The sequence below is a fragment of the Nicotiana tabacum genome, chromosome 9 (assembly GCF_000715075.1).
Source record: "Nicotiana tabacum cultivar K326 chromosome 9, ASM71507v2, whole genome shotgun sequence".
In the NCBI taxonomy this organism is placed as follows: Eukaryota; Viridiplantae; Streptophyta; class Magnoliopsida; order Solanales; family Solanaceae; genus Nicotiana; species Nicotiana tabacum.
The window spans coordinates 73,491,536-73,516,096 of NC_134088.1; the positions used below are offsets into that span (position 1 = coordinate 73,491,536).

The window sequence follows — 24,561 nt, forward strand, 5'->3', positions numbered from 1 at the left end:
TTCGAGCAAGTACTCACTCGACCATTATGCTTACGAGCTACATTACTTCGAGTTCAAATCATTCACTCGACTACTAAGCCTACAAGATACTTTCAATTCGAGTTCGAGCAAGCACTCACTCGACCATTACGCCTACGGGCTACATTACTTCGAGTTCGAATCATTCACTCGATTACTAAGCATACGAGTTACTTTCATTTCGAGTTCGAGCAAGCACTCACTCGACCATTACGCCTACAGGCCACATTATCTCGAGTTTGAATCGTTCACTCGACTACTAAGCCCACGGGCTACTTTATTTCGAGTTCGAACAAGCACTCAACCATTACTCCTACGGGCTACATTACTTCGATTTCGAATCATTGACTCGACTAATAGGCCTAAGGGCTACCTCACTTCAAATTTGAATAAGCACTTGCTCGATTATAGAGGCTATGAAATCCAAAATTTGATTAAGTTATTTAAATCTTTGTGAAAATATTTATAAGGCATGTATAAAGTCTTCACGAAACAGAAGCAAGTCGGCAAAGTTGTCTATATACAAAATTGTCTACATGATTGATTACAAACGTAAAAATTTAGAACTAAGATTCCTGGTCATCCTCGGGAGCGGTTTCTTCTCTATCGGGCTCTCCCCCATTCTCGGATCCGCTCTTGCTACCGTCATCATAATCATCCTTGCCATCAGAAGCTAAGGCTTCAGCTTCAGCTTTGAGCTCTTTAGCCTTTTTTATCTCTTCAGCAAGGTCGAAACCTCGAGCGTGTATCTCCTCGAGGGTCTCCCTCCGAGACCGACACTTAGCAAGTTCAGCAAACCAATGTGCTCGAGTGTCAGCAGTATCCTCCGCCTCTCGCGCCTCCATCTGAGCAGCCTCGGTATCAGCCCGATACACGGCAATGGACTTATCCGCCATGACTTTCGACGATTCAACCTCCGCCTTGGCCTCAGCAAGCCGTGTTTCAAGCTCCTCGATCCTCTTAGCCTGAATTGAACCCGTTTGCTTGGTGCTTCAAAGCTGAACATGGATCGATAATAATTCGGCCAAAGTGATTTCTTTTTCTGTAGCCAGGCGGTTGATAGTCTCTTTCCACCGATTACATTCACCTTGATTTGATCGACTTCTTCCCGAAGTAACCCGATCTTTTCGACCTTTTGATGCAGCTGAGATAACGAAGGGTTAACTTCCACAGTTGAGTCAAACCCATACTCTAACAAAACGAGGCTCACCTGCTTATCTAGTTCGGCCTTTTCTTCACGAGCCTTAGCCAAATCTGCTTGGAGGTCCTTTATAGCCTCATCCTTTTGGCTGCAAAGAAGCCGCAGGGCATCTCTCTCCCCCAAGACCTTATGAAGCTCGACCTCACACTAGCTGAGGTCGACTCGAAACCTACTAATGGCCTGCACAGTAGGGAAAGAACACAAGTCAAGTTTGGTAAAGAACGAAGAAACCAAGTACAGTAAAATCATTACCCGAGAAATGAAACGTTGGGCCTCTTTTAGGATAAGAGAAACATCACCAATGTCGGAGGCATCATCGACTCTAGTAAAGCAATCCCAAAAAGGGTCCCCTACACTAGAGCCTCCTCCCATATCGGGGGTCTTCAATTCTCGAGCTTCCTTTAACGCCTCCTCAGAAAAGGTTGGAAGAGAAGGCAATTGACCCACTATCATAGTCCCAAGCGAATCGCTTGGGATGCTCTGATCAAGGATCAGGGTACCGGAACCAACCCCGACCGATACAGCCGCGATCGGCTCAGAAGCTCTGGCGACCTCGATAGCTTTCGAAGATCGGATCACCAAAGCTGAGGCATCATCTTTTTCTTCTTATTCTTCTTCTCTCAGTCGTTGGACCGAGTCCATCGAAAGAGTGATTGCCTTCCTCCTCACCCTTCGAGTTTTGGTCTTGGGGTCCTCTGACCGAGAGACAGCTTTTCGCTTCTTATCTTTCCCCGGTTCCGGGACCGGGGACTTTTCCTTCTTCACCACTCGAAGGCCTCAAAACAATATCCTTGGTTACACCTGCATGAAAGGAAATCGGTAACGAATGGAGCATAAAAAACATTTCGAAGAACACGAGAAGTAAACCCTTACCATGATTCTTGGCCTCCCATCTACCTTTTGCCAAATCACGCCAAGCGCGTTCGGCATAAGAGGAAGTCGAGGCTAACTTCCGAACCCAATCCTCGAGGTCGGGTACTGCTTGTGGCATCCAAGGGGCAGATGTATATCGGAGAAAGACATCAGATAAAATCGGAAAAAGATACGAAAAACAACGTCTTATGAGAACCACTTACGGTCGATATTCCATTCCTCGGGGAACGACATCTTCTCTTTCGGAATGAGGTCACGGGTCCTCACCCGGATATAACGGCCCATCCAACCCCGATCCTTGTCTTCGTTAATGCTCGACATCAAAGCCATCAATGCCCGATGATGAAGCCTGATTAGTCCTCAAAAGATTTGAGGCCGATATAATCGTATGAGGGGATTCAGGGAAAAATCCCGCCTCCCGGCCTTGTTGTAGAAGAAGCGAAGTAAGGTTACTATACGCCATAGAGAGGGATGAATTTGACCGAGGGTGACCTGGTATCTTTTGCAAAAATCAATGATCACCGGGTCGATGGGACCCAACGTGAAGGGGTAAGTGTAAACACTTAAAAACCCCTCCACATGGTGATGGCGCTTTCTTCGGGGGATGTAATTTGCAACACAACCTCGGAACCCCAGTTGCAGTCTTTCCTCACAGCCTCGAGATGACCCTCAGTTATCGAGCACATGTACATCGACACATGCTCCCATCGAACCGGAATAGATGAAGGATTCTTAACCTTAAAATCGATCTTCAGAGTACACGGGCCGGGAACGTACTCAAAGGTAGGCGGCTCAACCGGCGCCTTGTCGCCGGACGGCCGTAAAGAAGAAGCTTTCTCCTTCTGAGGTACAGTTTTTGAAGTTTTGGCCATTGATATGAGAGAAAGAAAGGCAAAGGAAGATAAAAAGTTGATGACACCAAACACTGGTGTAGATGGCTCTACAAGCAGCGAAATAGAGAGAAAGGGTAAGAAAATTTAGAAGAGTGAAGACGTAAAAGTGTTAAATATTAGTTGAAGGGGTTATTTATAGGCTTGCATTATGGCGGTTCAATATCAGAGGTGGCCGACCACCGTCTGACGTGCATTAAATACCTTGAAAGACTAAATCGATGGGACAACTATCACGTACGTCATGATCGAGCCTTGTGAAAATGTCAGCTTATAACCCGATCGAACCGTAGAAAATCATATCGATTCTCACCACATCCTTCGTGAGAAACGAGAGGACTATCTGTATACGGTCGAAATAGATTTTGACCTTCCTACGTTCGATCGAGTTTGAATGGTAAGCAACCGGAGTGGGATTTTGGGATGAGTTCCGAAGACAGTACGAACGAGCCTCGAGTCCGAAGGCTGATCGAGGAGTCGGCTCGATACTTTATCGAGCCCATGAACAAATCGATCCGCAAGGCATTGCTTCGAGGTCGGAAATACGATACGCCCACCCCAAAGGTCGAACTCAAGCCAAAACTGAGGGCTCGACCCAATAACGAGTTCGAGCCAGTATCGAGCTCACAGACAAGAGCCGTTACAACCGCACTAAGGGAGAAAATCTTGGCGGGAATCAAGCAAAAGACAATTCATCATGGGTCCTCCACTATATGCTTTATTTTATTATACATAAAGTAGGATTCCTCTATTATAAAAGGGGGAATCCTTATAAGAATATGGGCGAGAAAAATATACACTATAACATATCATTTCTCATGTTGAAAGATATCTCCTTGTGCTTATTTTACTTTATCTTATTCATTCTTTTTGCTCACTATTCCCATTCTCATAGTCAAGAATACACATATTTCTATCTCTCTATACGAGTTGTATCAAATTGTATCACATATTCTTAGAACCATACAAAAATTTAAAGTTATCTAATTTTTCGGGTAAACAATTATATATACATTCTAATATTCGTATATACCAAAAAACATTAAATTCAGATAGATTCACATATACAGCCTAATTTGCTTGTGAATGGATAGTCAGGTCACGTCCAAGGCACGAAGCCAAAGCAGGAGCAAAATATAGGCAGAATATCGTCCTCTGTTGTTGGACCCATCTGCTTGATCCCTTCCCTTTGGGTCGAAGAGATAAGGGTATACTATACTCCATTTCCTACTTTTGTCAAAGTAAGTATCAAACACCCCAACTCCACGTCACTTGACTTGAAATGCCACCTAATTATAGATTTTCATTTTTATCTTCCCCCCCCCCCCTATAAATAAATAAATAAGCCTCTCTTCATTGTGCAAACAAGAAAGTACGCAAATTTCCTCTATTGATTAACCACTTCCTATCTTTCTGTCTCTGTTTCTTTGATTGCTTCCTTTTTTGGCTGTCAATAATTGTTTATTTCTTCCACTATGGCTGTATTTAGAAAGCTGCTAATAATGATGTCTATGGCTGTAGCTGTTTTATCCATTAGCTTTAGCAAAGTGTGTGGAGATCCAGACTTGCTCCAAGATGTCTGTGTTGCTGATCTCAACTCAAGTAAGTAATTGGAACCCTACCCTTTTCTACCTTTCTTTAGTATCTTTTATAATCAGTATGTTCTACTTCAAGGTTGGGGTTTTTGGTTTCTATAATTAATAGTATAATTTACTTGGACTTTCTTTCTATTTTTGTTTGTGTATATATCTTTAACTTGACATAGACGTACGTTTATCCTTGCTAGCTGTTGTTTCTTTTCTTGCTTACCTATTTATGAGTAATAAGTCTCACTACCACCAACTATACTTTTGCAAGTGTCTTGTAAGCAAATATACCACGTGAAGCTATTACTACCAGACCTTATATATTAATGCTTCAACACTTCAATTCCTTTGTTTCTTTTTGGAATGATAGCATTTTTGGTCCTTTAGTTATTGCTATATTCTAATTTTGCTTCTTCTAATGTATGATTAAGCACATTCAACTTTCAATTACTAAAAATGGTCCCTTTATATAGTAAAAACATGTTACATTTTGATTTTTGTAGAACTATATATATTACCCTCATATAAGAAGTAACCATACAAACTTAATTTTAAGTGACGTAATGATAAATAATTCCCTAAATTTTCTTAAGATTCACAAGCAGAGAGGATTAAAAGTGCACATTTCAATTAATCGAATGTTAAATGTCATTTAACTAGATGTCATAAGAACTAAAATAAGAATATTTTGATATTTGAGGGACTAACAATGCAAATTTCCCTTTATTTTTTCTTCTTTTTTCACTTGGGAAATTAATGTTTTCTTTTTCTTAGGTTTCATCTCGTTTCGGATTAACTTCTTAATTCTAGATCTGTTACATTATGGGTTAACAAATATATTAGTACGACCAAAGTAAATAATGTTTCTTATTGTTAGAGGCTGATGATAGAATAAAACACTACTACTGCTACTACTACTATTCTTTCGAATATAGAAAATTTTGAACGAAGTTTCAAATGTGCAATGTGTTGAATATGCTAAAAGTTAATCTCAAGACAATTCATCAAGTTTAAATTCTGGATCTGCCTCACATTGATTCTGTACTAAAAGACTACATTAACTACTGCTTCAATTCTTATGCATATATTTTGAATATACAGGCGTGAGCGTGAATGGATTTCCTTGTAAGAAAAATTTCACGGCTGCTGATTTCTCATCAATGGCCATATCCAAGGCAGGAGATACTAACAACACAATGGGTTCTTCAGTGACTGGAGCTAATGTCATAAAAGTCCCTGGCCTTAACACACTCGGCGTATCCCTTTCTCGAATTGACTATGCCCCTGGTGGAATTAACCCACCCCACACTCACCCTCGTGCCACTGAAATGGTCTTCGTTTTGGAAGGTGAATTGGATGTTGGCTTCATTACTACTACCAATGTACTAATTTCAAAGCACATTACAAAGGGTGAAGTTTTTGTTTTCCCTAAAGGACTTGTCCATTTTCAGAAGAATAATGGCAAAGTTCCAGCAGCTGTTATTTCTGCTTTCAATAGCCAGTTTCCAGGGACTCAGTCAATAGCAGCCACTTTGTTTGCTGCTTCACCAACTGTGCCAGATGATGTCTTGACCAAGACTTTCCAAGTTGGTACTAAACAAGTGGAGAAGATTAAGTCTAGGCTTGCACCTAAGAAATAGAAATGTTTTTAACTACTTTATATAATTGCTGTGTCCATTCATTTCTTGAGCGGGTGAATTTCTTTTAATTACAACTTGTTTCTCTATTGTTTAACTAATAAATGTGATTTCTTTCTAAATCTTGCTCCAAAATCCCCTAGACCCCTTGATCTCTTTAATTAAGGAATTTTGTTTTTATGCCTCCATTAATGGTTATCCGAACATTTTGTAGGAAGAGAATGTCAAATCAGTGGGTGAGTTCCTTAACATCTTGGGTCTGCTTAGATAACGTAAATAATTCTTTTCCTAAAAATAAGGGATGCAAAAAATCAAGGTAAGTATGATTTTAACATGGATTCTGAAAAATATAATACCGTTGTCTTATCTTCACGATATTAATTTCTATACACTGCAGTGAAAAAGAATATTTACAGTATCATATGTAGTATCTATTAATCAAACTTATTTACTTTTGAATATAAAACATATTAAAGTACTATCATTGTGGGTTTTTTAATTTCCAAACACTAGATAAATGTATATGAAATACCAACTTCACAAAATTGGAAAAAAAAAAAAGAACAATGCACGATAGCGTCTAAACTTACTTTTTTAACACCCAAAGCAAATTTTGCATATAGTAATTATTATGACAGTGACAATCGTAATAGTGTATAATAATGATTCCAAAATTCTTGACATTTCAGAAAATGAAGTAGATATATCATTAATCAAAATGGCAAATTAAGTTTATCGTATACTTTTGGATTTTAACGTCTAAGATACGTACATTACAAACTTATCATTAAGAAATTGGCCAACCATCTTGATTTGAATTATGATGGGCAGGATTATGGACAAATCTTGAATTCCCGGGTTTTCTTTGCCAATAGTAAGCAGAGTTTGGCTTTCTTTATTCATCATCATAAATAAAAGTTCTCTCTCTGCAGAGCCAAGCTAATTAGGCCAGTTCTCTGACTATAATAAACGGGCATTTGCTTTTGTTAGTTTCTTTATCATAACCATTAGAACCCTAATCTATTATTCTTATTTTATTATAACGATGGAATTCGGCCGAACTTACGGGTACTTCAATTATTCTCTCACATAGACACATACTTGATATCCTGCTACCTTCCATCAATATATAGGTATTTAACTTTACTTGCCAAAACTAAAATAAAATTTAAAAAATCATTCAACATTTTCGCTTGCTACTGCTAAAATTTGAACTCTAATCTTTCAGTGTTTTCTTCACACTTCATTAACTGTTTGCTCACACCCTTAGGGGCTATCTATTACATTTCCACTTGAAGTTATGCTTTTAATTTGTCACCTGCTAATGTAGTGAATGTGCTCTCTTTTGACACTTCATATCCTCCAAAATTTTTCTTTTTTTAAAAGAAGATTGCAAGATGAAACATCTTCCAAAGCGATCCAGCAGTTGAGCATGGTCCTATCAATATCTTTCACAAAAGAAAAGCATATCATAGGAAAGAATTGCAGAAAGAACTGTTAATTAACTTGTCCACTTCATAGGACCACATAGAATAATAGGGCCAGATTAGTAGATAATTAACTGGTTAGTCTATCATGGCGTGACATAAAGTAATGTTGTCGTTCATATGTTTCAGTGCAAGTGCCAGTGAAGAGCACCTTTGCAACGTTAACTTCTGCCATAAAATTTGGTACCATTTATATTTATACATATCTTTACATGGTCAAATTTTCTTTCTTTCCATTTCACTTTATATTTTTGCAAGAATAGAGTGCATGCATATAAATGAGATTAAATTCGATTAGATTGACTTAATTTAATCTATTCTCTAGAATTGAGTGCATTTGCCACTTATTACTACTTACCTTGCTACTAACAATAGTATGGTAGGTGATACGATTCTCGTTCCTACTTAATTGTCTATGACTTATAGTTTGCATAGCGAGAATTGAATCCGTATCTGGTTGAGCATCTTGAGAGAGTGAAAAGCTCTAATTTAAGCAAGTGTCAAGTGTTCTGTATAGTTGGATGACTCTGGAGGTCCATTAGATAAGTGAAAGTGGTTACTACTTGAAACTGCACAATATAATTTTACATTACTCATGCCCAACTCAAATATTAATTTCAAGATAGTTCCATTCAACAGATATCTTCAAGTCAATGACTATTGTCAACTAAGCACTTTCTCAACCCCTTAATTAGAGGGATGCCAAAACCCTGGAAAAAGAAAAAGATAATGAATGATCAGAGCGGACAACGTCATAGATCTCAATGCCTAAACTCTAATCAGCATCATGTCATACCTGTAGAATCAAATTAAATCTTTCAAAGAAATAAATGAACACCGAACCCTAATTCTATTACTCTGAGGCGGAGCTAGGAATTGAAGTGTGTGGGTTCTAAATTTTAAAATAAAATATTGCTTTCAGCGGGAATCAAACCCCCATCTTTCCCACATAACCCACTACCCTTACCATTGAACCAAGACACCTTTTGTTATTGGGTTTGGCTATATATATTTATATAGATTTAATAAATATTTCAATACAAATACAGGGTTCCGTAAAAAGTCACTGGGTTCGCCCAAACCCGCACCCACTAGTGTAGCTCCGCCCCTGTATGCCTGCGTAACTTTTTAAGCAAAGACTTTGGTTTCAAGGAAAAGAATAATAAAATCACATAATTGCTTTCCAGGAAATAAAAAAATCTTGACAGCCGGACGGTTAACGAGTCTAATCGCCAAATAAGAACCATTTCCAATCATGCCAAACTGAAAAGCCATAAGCATATGACGCACAAACATCAAGCGAAGATTTTGCACATAGCCTACAGATTTAAGATGGCATACTAAAGGGATGATATATCCACAAAATACCGCAGTAACAAGCAGAGCAACATGAACCAACAACTGCCAGGAGAAGACTTGCTAGTTTGAGGCAATTAACTGGTGGAGTAACAATACCTGTTAAATAAGGCAAGAATTAATACTATGTAAATATGAAAAGATACACAAATCTATGTAATCACACAAATCCCTATAATTAAGTAATTAGGAGATTTTGTAGGCTTGTAATTGTAGTCTTTCTTTATTTGTATTTCTATCAAAAGTTATTTAAACCCAACAGCTTGAGGGAATAATCAAGCACTCTATTCACCATCTTTCTTCTCTTCTTCTTTCTCATGGTATCAGATCTAGGGTTTTTAATCCTTGCTTCATCTCATTTTTCTTCCTTGAATTAAAAGACTATAGAAGAACCAGATCCTCCTTGGTCGACTCTTCTGTTTTCTCTATTTCTTCCTATTTTTCCTGTTTTTGTAGTTACTCTAATCCACTACTTTCAGTAATTCCTGTGTAATAAATACAACAATGAGAGATAATAAAGCAGTTAAAAATCAAATTACTGAAAAGTCAATTTTTTCCTCTTCACCATCTCCAACAGTTACTACGGTTAAGTTGGATGGTAGTGGAAGTTACACCTCTTGGGAAACTTCTGTACAACTGTGGTTTATAGGTCAAGGATATGAAGATTACTTGATCAAGAATTATACAGAGATTGGAGCATATGATAGACCAACTTGGGTTAAAATAGATGCTCAATTATGCAGTCTTCTATGGAACTCTCTTGACGGTAAGTTATTTAATCTTTTTCAGTCACGTAAGACATGTTGCAGGGTTTGGAACAAAGACAAAACCTTGTATACAAATGACATACAACATATTTACAAGGTAGTTTCAGACATTGTCCACCTGCAATAGAATCAACAAGACATGGCAAGTTATCTTAGTCAGGTAGAATCCTTAAAAGATCAATTTAATTCTCTTATGACTTTTACTGACAAGTTGGATGATCAGGAGAGACAGAGAGACGGATTTTTTATGGTTCTAGCCTTGATTGGATTAAGATTCGATCTCTCCTCAGTTCGAGATCATATTCTTGCTAGCGCATCCATTCCTACCTTGGAGGAAGTATCTACCAGACTGTTGCACATCACTTCTACACCGGAGGTAAACTCATATGATACTTCTATAATGGTTGTACACACTAACAATTTTCAAAATGGACCAAGAAAAGGAAAAGGGAAAAGCACTAAATATTGCACATACTGTGATAAGGGAGAACATACACAAGATGTTTGTTGGTCGCTTCATGGTAAGCCTCCATGTAACAGTGATCGTCCTCAACATGCAATCAATGTGGGCATAGTGGAGATAGTATTCTACCTACACCAGATGTCAAGGGTAGATCATCTCACTCTATCACTTTCACAAGAGCAAATTATAATGATTATCTTCAGTACCAGACATCAAAGCAACAGTCATCTACCTTATCTACAGGTTGCATAGTGCAACCTGGTAACTCTTTTGCCTATGTCGCACAGTCTTCCTTTCCTGGACCATGGATTCTTGACTCTGGTACTACTGATCATATATCTGGTAACAAAAAATTTCTTTCTGTCCTTAATTCTGCATCTGTCTTTTCTACTATTACCTTAGCTAATGAATCAAAGATTGCTATTAAAGAAATAGGTGCAGCTTACCCTCTACCTTCTTTACCTTTAACTTCAGTTCTTTTTGCACCTGAATGTCCGTATAATTTTATTTCCGTTAGTAAATTAACCAAGAACCTCAAGTGTCTTGTAATCTTCTCTGAGGATTCTGATTTTGTGCAGGATTGGAGTACAGGACAGATGATTGGAAGAGGACATGAGTCACACGGTCTGTACAAACTATCCATTCCAAAACCACTAGTTGCCTTCACTTCCACTATTTCCTATGATTTGCTTCATAGTCAATTAGGACATCCAAGTCTTTCAAAGCTGCAGAAGATGGTCCCCAGTCTATCTAGTTTATCTTTGTTAGAATGGAAGTCATGTCATCTTGGGAAACACACTCGTGCTTCTTTCCCAAAGCATGTCAATAATATGTCTTCTTCTATGTTTGAAGTTGTTCAGTCGGACATATGGGGTCTAAGTCGTGACAGTTCTTCACTAGGATTTTAATATTTTTTTACATTTATTGATGAGTATTCTCGATGCACTTGGTTATTTTTAATGAAAAACAGATCTGAATTTCTCTATTTTTCAGAACTTTTGTATTGAGATTCACAATCAATTTGGTGTTTCCATAATGAAATTAATCAGTAATAATGCCCGAGAATACTTCTCTTCTTCTCTTTCTTCCTTCATGTCATTACAAGATATATTACACTTGTCTTCTTGTGCACATACTCCACAACAAAATGGAGTTGCAGAATAAAATAATAGACATCTCACTGAAACGGCTCAAACCTTACTTATTCACAATCATATTCCTTTACATTTTTGGGATGATGCAGTTATTACTGCTTGTTATTTAATTAATCATATGCCCTCCTCTATTTTGTAGTACAAGAGTCCACACTTGGTCCTTTATCCAGACCAACCTATGTCCCCATTTCCTCCACATGTGTTTGGCTGTATTGTTTTGTTCACGACCTTACCCCGGGAAAAGACAAACTTCAGTAAAAGGCTATCAAATGTGTCTTTTTAGGGTACTCTCGTCTACAAAAAGGAGACAAATGCTTTGATACCTCTAAAAATAGGTACTTAATCTCAGTAGATGTTACCTTTTTTGAGACTTCCCGTATTTTTCTCCTAATTCATTAAATTAGGAAGCCATATCCACAGTTCTTCTAGTTCCAACCTTTTCGCCTCCAACTCCAGCTCCAGCTCCACCACTCCAAGTCTATTGTATAGGCCCTCAACCTAATTCTCAACCTACTAATCTAGTTGATGCTTCTGATCCTAATGCAGGTACACAAAGCCCACCGGGTGACTTATTGCCTTCTCTAACAATGTCTCATGCTTCGGTTGAGAACTCATCAGATGTCACTGATCTCCCCATTGCTCTCCGAAAATGTACTAGAACTACTGTCAATAAAACTCCCACTTATACCTTTTTAAGTTATCATCGTTTATCACCTTCATATCATATTTTTTTACTAGCTTATCCATTGTCAAGGTTCCAAAGACTGTAGAAGAAGCACTGGCCCATCCAGGTTAGCGTCAGGCTATGATTGAAGAGATGACTGCCTTGCATGATAACGGTACTTGGGAGATAGTCCCTTTATCTAAAGGAAAAACCACAATTGGTTGTCGATGGGTGTTTACAGTTAAGGTAGATCCAAACAGAGCAGTTTATCGCCTTAAAGCAAGATTGGTTGCCAAGGGGTATACTCAGGTGTATGGCATTGATTAAGGTGATACTTTTTCACCAGTTGCAAAGATGGAATATGCCCGTCTTCTTATCTCTTTGGCAACGATGAATCATTGGCCTCTTTTTCAGTTGGACATTATGAATGCATTCATTTATGGAGAACTTGTTGAAGAAGTATATATGGAGAAACCACCAGGGTTTATTGCTATGGAGGAGTCTGGATTAGTCTGTCGACTTTGTCGATCTATTTATGGTCTCAAGCAGCCTCCTAGGGCATGGTTTGTCCGTTTCCGAACTGTTGTCCGACAATTTGGAATGACCCGAACAGAAGCTGATCATTCAGTATTCTATAGGCATTCATCTCATGGCAAATGTATCTTTCTAATTATTTATGTTGATGATATTGTTATCACGGGTGATGATCATGAAGGTATTATCCAACTTAAGCAGCATCCATCAAGTCAATTCCAGACTAAGGATCTGGGCAAACTAAAATATTTTCTTGGCGTTGAGGTGGCACAATCTGGCAGCGACATTGTGATATCACAAAGGAAGTATGCCTTAGATATTTTGGAAGACACTGGTATGTTGAACTGCACATCTGCAGACAGCCCCATGGATCCAAATACTAAACTTGTTCCGGGACAAGGGAAGCCTCTAAAAGATTCGGGAAGATATCAGAGACATGTTGGCAAACTCAACTATCTTACGATCACGAGACGTGGCATCTCATTTGATGTAAGTGTGGTTAGCCAGTTTCTCCAGTCACCTTGTTACCAGGGGCATATCTATAGCCTACAATACGGGGCACGTGAACCCATAGTCCCTCCGCTAAATTAGGTATTTTATGTACGTATTTTGTAGAATTTGTCCAGTATTATGTATTGGCACCCATGCTCTATAAAGGTTGAATGATACACTTGGTTCAATACTTAATTATTTCCCTTCTTTTTTTAGTGGTGCAAGTGTGGTTAGCCAGTTTCTCCAGTCACCTTGTGACAGTCATTGGGATGCAGCAATTCGCATCCTAAGATATGTCAAAGGTTCTCCGGGACAAGGTTTATTGTATGAAAACAAGGGACATGCAGACATTGTTGGGTATTCTGATGCAAATTGGGCAGGTTCTCCCTCTGATAGACGGTCCACTTCAGGTTATTGTATTTTAATTGGAGGCAACCTAATATGCTGGAAAAGTAAAAAGCAAGATGTGGTGGCTAGGTCAAGTGCAGAGGCAGAATATCGTGCTATGCCATTGGCTACTTGCGGGCTTATATGGCTAAGGCAACTTCTACATGAGTTAAAGATCGGAGGGGACGAGCCGATGAAATTGATTTGTGATAATCAAGCCGCATTATATATCGCTTCAAATCCAATATTTAATTTCTTGAAAGAACAAAGCATATTGAAGTAGATTGTCACTTCATTCGATAAAAGATTGAGTCTGGGTGCATTGTTACGAGTTTTGTCAACTCAAAAGACCAACTAGTAGATGTCCTCACAAAATCACTCTGACGGTCCAAAATTGGGGATATCTGTAGCAAGCTAGGAGCATGACTTGTACGCTCTAGCTTGAGGGAGAGTGTTAAATATGTCAAGAACTGATACTATGTAAATATGAAAAGATATACAAATCCCTGTATTTAAGTAATTAGGAGATTTTGTAGGCTTGTAATTGTAGTCTTTCCTTATTTGTATTTCTGTGAAAGGTTATTTAAACCCAACAGCTCGAGGGAATAATGAAGCACTCTTTTCACCATTTTTCTTCTCTTGTTCTTTTCAATACCTTTATAACAATCTAAATAAGAATTAAAAATTACAATCAGAACTAGCTAGAATGATTTCACTGCTTTATGTACCATGAATTGTTTTCGCTTTGTTTTTCCATCTGGGGTTGCAAATCTTAGCAGAGTCTGTTGTCTTCCATCTGGGATAGCAAAAAGAACTATCGATTTTGTTGGTCGATTTTATTGGTCTAATGAAGGGAATATAACATCTGAAGTAGCCTTTTCCTCTCCAACTGCAATATGTCTCCACGCTTTACATTTCTCATATTGTAATCACCAAGTGCTGGAGTGTCCTTCCATACAGGGATTAACAACATCAAGAAAATCTTCATCTTAATGCAAGATAGAGTATGATGATCCAATACATGGATTCAACAGTTAGCAAAAGCAATAATGCAAATAACATATTTAAAACTACTACTTCCGCCAGCACGAGGCCTCAAGGAATATTAGAGTACCAGATGAAATTAGATTGAGCAAAAGCATCAGAGGTGATGACGCATTCTAAACTTGATATACATTAAAAATTCATATTTAAAAGATGACGGGGGAGTTCTTCCTATCAAGTAACTTTTTTGAATGAACCACCAAAATGTCTATAAAAGAAAGCTAGATAATGTTTTAGCAATTCCAAATACTAATAAATTAGAAGGATAAAGGTGGAGCTTGAAACGTCGTGAACAAAGGAGACATTCATACGTAGAGAGCTGTACCTTCTTTTTTGTGATTAAATAGTCAAAATCAAACAAAGAAAGTTTACTCATCACTCTCTGACAGCCAAGTCAGCTTCAAGTTTGTTGTCTTTGACCGATCCTTCAAGATGCAGAATCCCAGACAAATAGGTGACATTCCTTCTTGGTCTTTTTCTATCCTTTTTACTATTGCATTACCCCAATCCATTAAGGTTACCTCCTCATCAACAGAGATTAATACTGCATGCATCATCATAGTCAATCCATATTCTCTTTGTGTAAGTTGTAGCCTTTTCCCCAGCACCAGCATATTTTTTATGCTTGGGTATAATACATGTCTTCCTTCAATAACTCTGGGGCATACACGATACATTATCTGCTTGTTAATGGCCCATAGCTTGTCCCATTATATTCCATAAGATTGAGATTGTTTGATGCTCCCTGAAAAATTTCAGACAAAGTTTCTCTATGATTCAAGATACATATAAAACACATATATCATGTCTCTAAGACTTCAGATGTTAGTCAAGGACTTAACAGACATGCATTTAAATAAATTAACTGTGAAAAAGTAAATGCATTTCAATAAGTTTTGCCCCCTTTCAAGTAATCAATCTCTTATTTCTGAATAAAATATTTACGTGCCAGAAACCCTAGAGATGGTTATTCCAAGTAATTTTTAAATGTTAGCTTATAATGCATCTATGTGATTTTTTATTATTAGTGAAACCCTTCCTGAATACATCTGGCCGGCTAAATTTGGATTACTTTAAAAAATGAACTTGTACTGATGATCTTAAATCCATTTTCAGATAAAAATATATATAAAGCATGTAAAATATCTAAAAATTCGTTATAAATATTCCTTAGAATGCTGAACATTTGTAATTAGTTATTACGAAACATGCTGAGCATCTTACTTGTTATATCGAGAATGAACTATATCAGTGCCTCAATCTTCAGCCCTCTCCGCACTATTCCTTGGACATGCAGTCGGAAAGCGAGGATCATCCCTGCAGCCTTCAACCAGTCCATTTTGTACAAACCATAGCAGCTTGGGCTTACTAAGAAGTGTATAGATTAAATTCATACACATGAAAATTTCGGAAACCCATGTCAGTTTGAATCCTGTAGTATTGATCATGATCGAACATGCATGCGTAATACCTTCAAAAGCATCAACAAATGGGCATGCAAAATCATCATAAGTAGGATACAACTTATATTTGGCTCCAATCCTGTGGTGAGGAGTCTGATAATATACTGGATCCCTAAGTGACTTGTTAGGATCCAGCATATCCAGTAGGGATGAATAAATTTCTTGGCCTTCTCAAAGAAGAACACACCAAACATTTGCTAAAAGATTAAGGTTAAAAATCCAAGTTCGATCAGTATATTCAACTCATGAATAACGCGTACATCCTACCTGATTACTAGCACATTTCACATAATGTACTTGCAAGTAAATTCATGGCATTTATAGAACCAAGTATAGACTCCTTCCAATTGTTATCAGATTAAAATAGGAGCTCCACAGATTCCCTTCTTAAAAGATATGTTTCTTGGACGAAAATCACTAGGAGCCGCAGATATCTAGAGCAAAGGTTATTGCTACTAACAAGGACATTTTTATGTCCATAGACTATTGTATAGCAAAGGGGTTACAGAAATATATATCATGAAAAAGGTGCAAATATAAAAAGGGTGGACAAATGGAAAATGCCTTTATTTTTATACAAGGCAAAGAAAGAATGCGTAATTCTGGCTAAAAATTCACATCAATAACCTAATATCTGCCATTATCTCCCACAGCGCGCTATGGTCCTAAGGAGACAACAGCTAGCAGGGAAATTTGCTTCTCAAATCAATTTTCAGTAGTGTTTATACTCTGCAAACCTTGAATGATTCTCCATGCAATAAGCAATCAAATTTGGTGTGCATCAGTGCGTGGATATGGTAGATAAAGAGGAAGCATTTTGTTGTACCAGCCTTATTATATTTACTAATAATGATGAAGTTCGAATTAGCTGAGTAGAGTTTACAGAAAGATGGACAGATCCCTCTTTATCTATCACTCTGCCTATGTTCCCAAAAACTACAGAGTCCTCCATCACTCAGAGTAGAGGACATACTTTTAGCTCCACATTTTGATAAATTAACTTGTATATATATATCCATCAGAAATATTTAAACAGAGACCAAAATGCACTATGATTTTTGGACACTAAATTCGATAACAATCAAAATGTCTTTTCCTAATGTTCTGCCACACTGATATATATAAAATAGTTTAAGATGAATATAAAAAACAGTGATCTTTTCAGTAAGAATTCAAAGTTTCACATAAACAAAGAAAACGATCAAATTTCCGCAATTTCTTTCACGAAAAGTGAGTAAAAGGAAGAAACAAGACAAACAGAGAGGGAGTGTGCCAAATAATTGAAAGAAAGAAGGGAAAATGTGAAAACTTTTCTGTATTTTCTATTGATTTCTTTCTATACAAGCCATGTATATTTATACAAGTATATTCCTAGTAAAAGAAAACTAGAATACAAAATAGAAATAGAAGAATCCTTTAGTATTTGTACTTGTTAAGTTTGTACTAGACTAATTATAACAAAATAATCAACTAATATTCCTTTATATCTCTCATACGAATGAACCTTCTTACATGTGTGAGAAGGTTCCTGAATTATGCTATTATTTACACGGTCCACATTTAATCTATCATGACCAACTTTAGACACTAGGATGCTGCCATTTGTCCCTTTAGATTTGAGACCACATGACTTATCCCACTTTGTTTTGTCTGACTTTCTTCTTTGACTCTCACGTCTTTCTTCTTCTCATCTTCTCTGCTTTGCGAGCACCCATGGTGAGATTGATTTCCAACATCCCCTCAAGTTGGAGGGGAACGACGAGATCCCAAACTTGCTAAGAATCAAACGATAGGAAGGCCCTGACAGCGGCTTGGTAAATAGATCGGGAAGCTGAGATTTTGACGGCACAAAAAATAGAGAAATGAGGCCGGAAAGAAATTGTTGTCGAACAAAATGGCAATCTAGCTCCACATATTTGGTACGCTCATGAAACACGAGGGTTCGTGCAATATGAATGGCGGATTGACTATCGGAGAGAACAGGAATAAGCAATGAAGGTCGTACGGAAAGATCATCGAGAAGACGAGTGAGCCATGTTAATTCAACGACAACCTTGTGCATTGAACGATATTCCGCCTCAGCGTAGGACAAGGACAAGGAAGCTTGTTTCTTTGACTTCCAGGAAATAGGAGATCCACCAAGTGCGATATAGAATCCACTAACAGACCATCTGGTTTCTGGACATGAAGCCCAGTCAGCATCGCAAAAAGCTACGAGCTTTGGGGATGGGTTTGTATTGAGGAAGATCCCTTGACCCGGATTTGTTTTTAGATATCGTAACACTCGAAGGGCTGATGTGAGATGATAAATTTTTGGGCTTTGCATAAATTGGCTCAATTGAAGAACAACAAATAAGAGGTCTCGCCTTGTATGAGTCAAATAGTTTAACTTTCCCACTAGATGTCAGTAAAGTGTTGGATTTGAGAGAGGATGCCCTGATTCTGCTGTAAGCTTGGATGAAGGATCGAGGGGAGAAGCCACACAAGAGGAATTTGAAATGTCAAATTCATTCAGCAAGTCCAAGGTAAACTTCCTTTGACACACAATTATTCCTAGTCGTTCTCTTAGAATCTCCATGCTTAGAAAGTAATGCAGATTACCTAAATCTTTCACTTTAAATTCACAATTGAGGAAAGACTTCAATGCTGTAATTTCTGCTGAATCATTCCTACTGATTAGAATATCATCGACGTACACAGCCACAATTGTAGTCAAATCACCCTGTCGTTTAAAGAATAAAGAGTAATCATTCATAGAATAAGCATATCCTTTGAAACTCAATCCTCCAGCAAGCTTAGCATACCATTGTCGTGAGACTTTCTTTAAACCATAAAGGGACTTTCAGAGTAAACAAACATGATTAGGACTTGGAGGTGATAATCCAACAGGGAATTTCATATAAACTTCCTCTTGTAAATCTCCATGTAAGAAAGCATTACTGACATCTAACTGATAAATTGGCCAGTCTTTCTTGGCAGCCACTGCCAAAAGACATCTAATGGTGGTCATTTTGACCATAGGGGAAAAGGTTTCTATGTAGTCTATCCCCTCTCTTTGGATGTCCCCCTCACTACCAACCTTGCCTTGAGTCTTTCAATGCTCCCATATGATTTGTGTTTGACCTTGAAAACTCATTTATAAGGTAGGGAATTTTTACCAACTGGTAACACCACTACATCCCAAGTATGATTTGACTTTAGAGCCTCAATTTCTGAATTCATGGCCTCTTGCCAACCATGGTGCATTGAGGCTTGAGTGAAACTAGTAGGTTCTGAGATTTGTGAAACAAACTGCAACACATGTTGATTGTGAGATGATAAGGTCTCAAAATAACATATATTAGTCACAATAGGATCTACATAACAAAATGTAAGGTCAGTGAGGAAAATGTTGTTACAAACAAAGTCTTTGAGATGACTTGGCCATTTAGACTCTCTAGAAGATCGCCTGGGTGAAATAGGTGTGGTGGTATGAGGAGTAATTCTGGGCATAGGTGAATTTGGAAGATATGGAGAGGGATATCTGGTAGAGATAGGTGAAAAAGGTATGTCATGGGTAGAGATGCTAGATTTAGGTGAGCTGGAAGGAGAGACTGAAGATGAAGGCAATGGGCGAGTAGTTGGAGTGAGAGGCATAGTGGGTTGAGTATAGGATCATGGAATAAAAAATCAGGATATAGAGGATCTTGTGAAGAAACAGTAGGGGAAATGGAAGTAGGTTGTGTAGAAGTGGATGCAAAAGGAAATTTGTCCTCATAGAAATCAGCATCCCTAGACACTATAATATTCTTTGTGTCCAATTCTAGCAACTTGTAACCTTTCTGCCCAAGAGGATAGCCTAGAAAAACATATGGTTTTGCTCTTGGATCAAATATGCTTCTCTAACTAGACAAAGTAGAAGCATAGCATAGACAACCAAAGACATTAAGGGTATCATAATAGGGAGATTGTTTGAACAACACATAGTAGGGTGTTCTTCCTTGAAAAACCTTAGAAGGCATCCTGTTAATTAAATGAGTAGCAGTCAGTACACATTCTCCCCAATAAGTAATAGGAACCTGGGAGTGGAAAAGTAGTGCTCTAGAAGTCTCTAGGAGATGTCTGTGTTTTCTCTCAACTACTCCATTTTGTTGAGGAGTAGCAACACATGATGTTTGATGAATAATACCCCTAAGAATGAAGGAAAGCAGATTCTTGTGTTCCTTTCCCTAGCTCAAAAGCATTGTCTGTCCTTAGTTGTTTTACATTGGTGTCAAACTGTCTTTCAACCAGTGTGAGAAAGTTCTTTAAAACCTCAAATGCATTACTTTTGGTGCTCAATAAAAAGGTCTAAGTACACCTACTAAAATCATCCACGATAGTTAAGAAATATTTGAAACCATTATATATGGGAACTTTGTAAGGTCCCCATATGCCTACATGAATTAACTCAAATGCTTTCTTTGATTTAATTTGACTCAAAAGAAATGGATTTTTAGTTTGCCTAGCTTTGGGACAAATATCACAGAAACATTCCAAATTTGAAGGAAAAGAAATAAAACCGAGATGTCTCATTGATGAAAAAGGCAAATGCCCCAATCTAATGTGCCAAAGAGTTACATCAGAATTTGCATTACCAGAAAAAGAAAAAGATACTGAACTTTGACTAAAAATATCATGACATGAAACTACATTCTCTTTATTGCTATTCCTAAAGCTCACTGCCTTAGGCTTCAAAAGATATCATCCCTATTTTGCTTCACCAAAAACTTGACCCCTCTTCATTGAAGAGGCCTGCAACATACATAGAGTAAAAGAGAATGAGAGTATGCACTGAAACTGGATAGAGAACCTATTAACAGACAATAAATTATATCTGAAAGTAAGAGCATGAAGGACATTTTCCAGAACATGATTTGGCAGAATAGAAACCTTTCCTATATGTGTTACTGTGACCTTAAAGGAATTAGGTAGATTTATATGCAAAGGAACAAGAAGCGGAGACAAAGAAATAAAAGCATTTGAGTCAAAACACATAAGCTCTGAAGCCCTAGAGTCTATAATCCATGTACTAGTATTAAAAACTGAAAGACATGTTCCAGAATACTTGATAATAGTACCAGCCACTGCATGAGCATTGATATCTGAACTTGAATTTCCTGTATTAGCAATCTTGACTTGTTTGATCATTTGAACCAATTGTGTAAATTGATCCTTAGAGAGGTGCTGGTTCAAAGCATCAGAATAATTGCTAGCATCATCCATATGTTCTTCTGATATAGCACCATTACTCCTTATGGTTCCCTGACATGTTCCTGGATTTCTGAACTCAAAATCCTCTGGAAAGCCAATTAATCTATAACAGTCTCCCATACTATGTCATATTTTCTTGTAGTAGGTACATGAAAGATTTGGATTAAACTTTATCTTCTTTGCCTTAGGGAATGATGTACTTTGTGTTGGATTTCCAGTCTTTTGAAAACCATTTGCAGTTCTTTGAAACTGTCCTAGGAATTTTTGTTTCCCATTTCTTTGTGGGAAGCTTGCATGCCCTGCAAAAGTAGCCTATCATTGAAATTTTGCTTGGTTCACTGTCATGAAAGATAAAGTATCAGTAGAGACAAGAGGGTTAGCATACAACTCTCTCTGATTTTCATCTTACAGGATCAATGAGTAAGCATGGTCAATACTGGGTAAAGGGTTTATCATGATTATGTTTCCTCTAGCCTGACCATATACTTCATTCAACCCCATCAAAAATTGAATGAGTCTTTCATCCTCTTGTGATTTTTATGTGCTTTCTTTCCCTCGCAGACACAAGTGCATGTGCATTTGATGTTGCAATTAAGTGAATCTAGCTCATCCCATAATCGTTTAAGCTTTGTGAAGTAACTAGCTATGTCACTTGTTCCTTGAGTTAATCCAGCTAATTCTTTCTGCAGATGATATAACTTTGCACGATTCGACTGTCCAAATCTGTGTTCCAAAATGGTCCATAAATTTCTTGCAGATTTGGAGTAGATTACACTGTCTCCAATATATTGGGAGAGAGAATTCAGCAGCCAGGATGTAACTATGTCATTACATCTACTCCATGGGTTGAAAGTCTTTGTAAGTAGGAGCTGGAGCTGGAAAATTCCCATTTATAAAGCCCAACTTGTTCTTTGCTGAAAGAGCTACTAAGACAGATCTCTTCCAGCCCTGATAGTCTCTTCCATCGAAAACAACATTCACCAAGTTCATGCCATGTGCATCTACGGAGTGAAGGAAGTAAAGGTGATTTGGATCAAAATTGGGTCCATTTCCAGTTGAAGACCCACTTGCTTGAATTTCAGTTGAATCGGACATGATGAAAGGATAATGAAAAACAAACGAAAGTGAAAATCAAAGAAGAGACGAAGCTGAATTTCCTTGGATCGAGCTACTGCTCTGATACCATGAAAGAAAGAAGGGAAAATGTGGAAAATTTTCTGTATTTTCTGATTGATTTCTTTCTGTACAAGCAATGTATTTTTATACAAGTATATTCCTAGTAAAAGAAAACTAGAATAAAAAAATAGAAATAGAAGAATCCTATAGTATTTGTACACTTGTCATGTTTGTACTGGACACAAAATAACCAACGAATATTCCTTTCTATCTCTCATGCGTATGAACCTTCTTACATGTGTGAGAAGGTTCCTGAATTATGTTATTATTTACACGGTCCAGATTTAATATATCATGACCAACTTTAGACACTAGGATGCTGCCATCTATCCCCTCAGATTTGAGACCACATGACTTATCCCATTTTGTTTTGTCCGAAGTCATTCTTTCTTCTTTGACTCTCACATCTTTCTTCTTCTCTGCTTTGTGAGCACCCATGGTGAGATTGATTTCCAAAAATAATTAAGGAGGGCGAAGGAGAAAGAGGAATTGGGTTGATAACATATCTCAGTGTTGACATGTTAATAAATAACCCTTTACTTATCCAAAAAGAGAAGTAAAAAAGAAAGTGGAATTTGGGTTTGGTTATTTTATGAAAAGTCAAAAAGGGTCCCTATTAATGATTCATTGTTAAGGTCCAGTAGGGATATTTATTTAGAGGAGAAGAAAAATGAAACTACCATCTAATTTATAAGTAACTCATTATAAAAATTGACCAATTCATAAAATATTACTAATATTAGCCAAATATTACAAATATTAGTCAAATAGCTATTTGTAGCAAAACAATGTCAAATTTTTGATTTCTTTTGAGTGGGTGTTATTAAAATAGATTTGGTACATCTTAAGGAGCTTGAATCTCAGTTTTGGGATGATTTGGTGAAGTTTTGCGGTGGTTTGAATTGAAAATTCGAAGTAAAAACTGAACATGAAAAAAATGATATGTGTATCACACTGTGTATCATTTGTGTATCACATATGTATCATATTTGTAATAATTGTGTATCACATGTATATCCATGCATACCTGTGTGTGAGATACATGCGTGATACGTGTTTGATACATGTGTCGCAGAAGAATTTTTCGAACTCGATTTAATTACGAATTTTGTTACAAAACCAGTCCAAATCACCTCCAATCTTCCTCAAATTTTGTATATTGTCTTATCTATATGTTTTCAATGAATTTCAACTATACCCATTGAAAAAGTTTCTTTTTTGCTTAGATTTTTGGAATATTGTATTTTATTTTTTTTGTATTTCATCACCTTATTTGCTACCTCATCCATGAAATTTCATTTTCTTTTTGCACCTAATATTACTAATCACGCTTAAAAATATGGAACGTGATTTTTGCATGTGGTTCTTTGAGAGAAAGAACTTTATTTATTTGATTTTTCAATTTTTATATGTGATTGACTAATTTTGGTAAGTTTATGACTAATGGCTAGAGGTTGGTAAGTCGAGACTTATTTGTGACATATGTGTAAGTTTCCGAAGAAAAATGGAAACAATACTAACGTACTACGATGATGTAGTAGGTTAGCATCAATTACCATTTTCTATTTAACGAAAATGTCCATACTTATCACATTCCGTCATATCAACCAAAAACATCATCCCGCTCTTTATTTCCCACATTCTTCTTCTTCTTCTTCTTTATTTTTTTTTTTTGCACAAATCCCTCCCAGTTGTCATGAAGCTCGAGTCATGGCTTTAAGAAGTTTCCAAGTTTCTCAATTCTCAATTAAATGGAGAATTGACACAAGTTATTTAATTACGTCCTCCTCTACTTCTTAACTCCTTTGTCCCTCACTAATCCAAACCAAACATAAATCTAAATCAGGAGAGGAAAAAAAAAAGAACAAAAAGACAGACGGATGCTACGCGACCAGAAAAGAAGACCGTCTCATGATATTATCACTTACTCTCTTTATTTCAGCTCTGCGGATTTTGATGATGCGTAAAGATAACTAGGGAAACGGCTTGCATTATTGCTCATATTCTATTAAGCTGAGGACTAGCCCCTTAGCTTTGACGAGCCGCAGATGGTGGTGAACAAATCTGTTTTACTGTTTAGAATAAGAGGACAAAATTATCCATGATTTATCAATGGATTAGAGAAGTGGCAGACATA

The 24,561-nt window shown here is 37.3% G+C and overlaps 1 protein-coding gene, 1 long non-coding RNA gene and 1 pseudogene across 2 annotated transcripts; 2 read left to right on the top strand and 1 right to left on the bottom strand.

Moving 5' to 3' along the window:
* The first annotated feature begins 4,329 nt into the window (after positions 1-4,329).
* LOC107761694 (nectarin-1) lies at positions 4,330-6,327 on the top strand. Its single transcript, XM_016579944.2, has 2 exons — positions 4,330-4,584; positions 5,670-6,327. Exons 1-2 carry the CDS (start codon positions 4,458-4,460, stop codon positions 6,206-6,208), a joined length of 666 nt encoding a protein of 221 aa, XP_016435430.2. The 5' UTR covers positions 4,330-4,457; the 3' UTR covers positions 6,209-6,327.
* Positions 6,328-14,131: 7,804 nt separating this feature from the next.
* Positions 14,132-16,154, bottom strand: LOC142163962 (glutamate--tRNA ligase, cytoplasmic-like; annotated as a pseudogene).
* A 1,408-nt stretch (positions 16,155-17,562) lies between these two features.
* On the top strand, positions 17,563-22,634 carry LOC142164235 (uncharacterized). The gene is made up of 2 exons (XR_012694929.1): positions 17,563-18,541; positions 21,938-22,634. It is a non-coding gene; the product is annotated as an uncharacterized LOC142164235 (long non-coding RNA).
* The last annotated feature ends 1,927 nt before the right edge of the window (positions 22,635-24,561 follow it).